The following is a 2,500-nucleotide window of genomic DNA, read 5'->3' as shown; positions in this document are numbered from 1 at the left end:
AAAGAATAAGGTCATCAAATTAAGACATCGATGACATCTCCCTTTCTTTTGCATAGCAAGGGCTGAGTCAGCGGTTTGTCAGATGCTTTGAAGCTCAGTTCCACCGTTGATCCACCAAAATTGACTGCGATTCTGCAAAAAGTAAAGCATTTTTAAATTAAGGATTTGTCATCAATTTGAAAGCGTAAAATATGAAAACCCGTGTTACTCTTCAAAAAATGTTTGCGTGTCTACCTCCATAACACTATGTTGTTGAGACAGAGTAAAAATCAAAACCCGAGGAGTTACCGGACCCGGGGCCCGTTTCTCGAAAGTCCCGAAAACTTTTCGGGCCCGAAAAGCCATCTGTGAAATTGCCAACCGCTTGTTTTGGAAAGCCGGTCTTTCGACAAGTTTTCAAGGTAACAAAAAGAAAAATAACTGTGAAGTTTGACGAATTAAACCCTCTCCGTTCTTGAGATACAAAGGGAATTGTGACCCTCGAAAATGACCCGTAAAGTTTCGGGACTTTCGAGAAACGGGCTCCCGTTTCCTAAATACGATGGAAGCTGAAGATCAAGAACTCACATTGTGCAACTCGAAAGAGCATCTCTTCGACCTGCGAGCAGGGGCGAACGAGAAAGATGGGGGACTTGGGGAAGAATGATTAGGCGAGAAAGTTTGGTTTTCTAATCCCATGTTGATCCAGTTTGCAAAAAATTAACCTGGCGAATTTGAGTGCTAATTAAAATCAAAACTAACTTGCCAACTAAGCAATAGCTTACACACAGTCTGTCCGTGCGTCGAATGGTGCGCAGTCAACAGCTGGTCCAACAGACCATTTTCGAAATATCAATATCCGGCTTGATAGTGAGGCATTGACAAGAAAGTTGACAGTTACTTGTGAAAATACATTGCTCGTGGTTATTCTTACGAAGCTCGTTTCATCCCGACCAAGGGACTCATCAGAGACCTTTCTGCTCGGCAAACTAGTTAGGCATCACGCCCAAAGTCCCGTAGTGAGGCAGTGAGGACAAAAACAATAAACACGTTGGAATGAATGTGTAAAATATTAGCATATCATCCACTTTCCTTTGTCTTTGTGCTCCAAACCTCTCTTTCACGCCGAATTTTAATATATCGAAAAATACCTATTCCGCGCCATTCGACACAAGGTAATGAGATCACATATTTACCGCCATGTATAATAACTGCTCAATGGCCCTTCACAATTGTATAATAACAATTAAAAAATAATAAGTAACGCAAAATAAGAATAAATATAGTGATCGATCAAGAGGAAGCAACCATTTTCTTCGAGAATCACTAAGCGCAGCCTTGCCAACTTGTTTCAAAGCAGTCGAAAAACATTTTCCACACTCAATTATAAACCACCCTTACGCGACTGGTTTGGATTTGTTTCCGGTTGTCCCGGATTCAACTCCAGCACGCTTTGTGAAAAGCAAGCTTGTTGCTTCAGGCCAATTGGGCGTTCTTAATCATGTTTCTGTTAAGTTTGAATTGTTTTTCAGATTATTAAAAGTGAGGTGCCACTGAACCAGCTTGATAGCTAAGTGCACTCGGCTTCCAAGATAAACAAAGGATTTACATTTTACATTTTTAAGAGAGATCTGCCGGAAATTTGTTGGAGAAAACGAGCGCATTTCGTAAAAAAAAAAAAAACGTTCAGCCATGTAAAAACCATGACAAAAACACTGCGTACTTGTCTGCCACGTGCACTGGGGCTTGTATGTCGTTTTTAGATTCCACTTGCATGAGTAGCTTGGCAACCAACTCGACCACGTGTTCAGTGTGGAAAGCAAAGTCACCTTTGAGGTAATTTTTATCTTGCTTATCCTGTAACATAAGAGAATCATAATCCACTTTTTTATTACTTCTTACTACACTACCATGGATTTAAGCTCAATGTATCACATCGCTGTGCTCTCAAGGCTCAGCTTATAAGCCTTCCTCCTTTGCCCAAACGAGCTATTTTACTTTTTCGCAAGTTTTATTGATTTAACTAAAGCCAAAACATGTTTTTACCCTCTCTACTTCTCTCTCCCTCTCTGCAGGACCAAAACAACACGAGGGGACGAATAAATCAATGTTCCCTTCGTATTCCATTAATCTACTCTCCCTTAACAATAGTCAATTTACTCCTGCGACAGGGTACGAGGCATTTCCATCTTCAGAAATGCGTTCAAGTCAGTGCCAAAACAAACAAATACCAACACCGTTTTATTGCACGTACAATCAAAGAATGGAACTCTTTACCAAACTGAGTCATTAAACAGTGGAAGCTTTCAAAACGGCTGTCAGGTGCCATTATTAAAAAAAAAACAGCTGACCCGAAACTTTTTTTCATCATTATTTAATTACCGGTATTAGCACTTGCACCTTGTCTCATATTTTAACACCAACACATGCACATTAGCACATCTGCGGTGGTGGGTTATGCCCTTTGCAGATCATACAATCTTACCACCTCAGTTCATATAACCAAATTTCCGTGTCTATC

At 40.4% G+C, this 2,500-nt stretch overlaps 1 protein-coding gene across 15 annotated transcripts in view; it reads right to left on the bottom strand.

Moving 5' to 3' along the window:
* Positions 1-2,500, bottom strand: part of LOC137967492 (unconventional myosin-Ib-like) — a 46,297-nt gene that overhangs the window by 765 nt on the left and 43,032 nt on the right. For all 15 annotated transcript variants that reach the window (XM_068814007.1, XM_068814008.1, XM_068814009.1 and 12 more), the window contains 2 exons: positions 1,703-1,836; positions 1-132 (listed from right to left, as the gene is read on the bottom strand). The exon at positions 1-132 is cut by the window's left edge and continues 765 nt beyond it. In XM_068814007.1, coding sequence (XP_068670108.1) covers positions 15-132; positions 1,703-1,836 — 252 coding nt within the window. In that variant the 3' untranslated portion in view covers positions 1-14. The remainder of the gene's footprint in view (positions 133-1,702; positions 1,837-2,500) is intronic.

The sequence above is a fragment of the Montipora foliosa genome, chromosome 8 (genome assembly GCF_036669935.1).
Source record: "Montipora foliosa isolate CH-2021 chromosome 8, ASM3666993v2, whole genome shotgun sequence".
Taxonomy (NCBI): domain Eukaryota; kingdom Metazoa; phylum Cnidaria; class Anthozoa; order Scleractinia; family Acroporidae; genus Montipora; species Montipora foliosa.
This window is presented reverse-complemented; position numbering and strand designations above follow the sequence as displayed.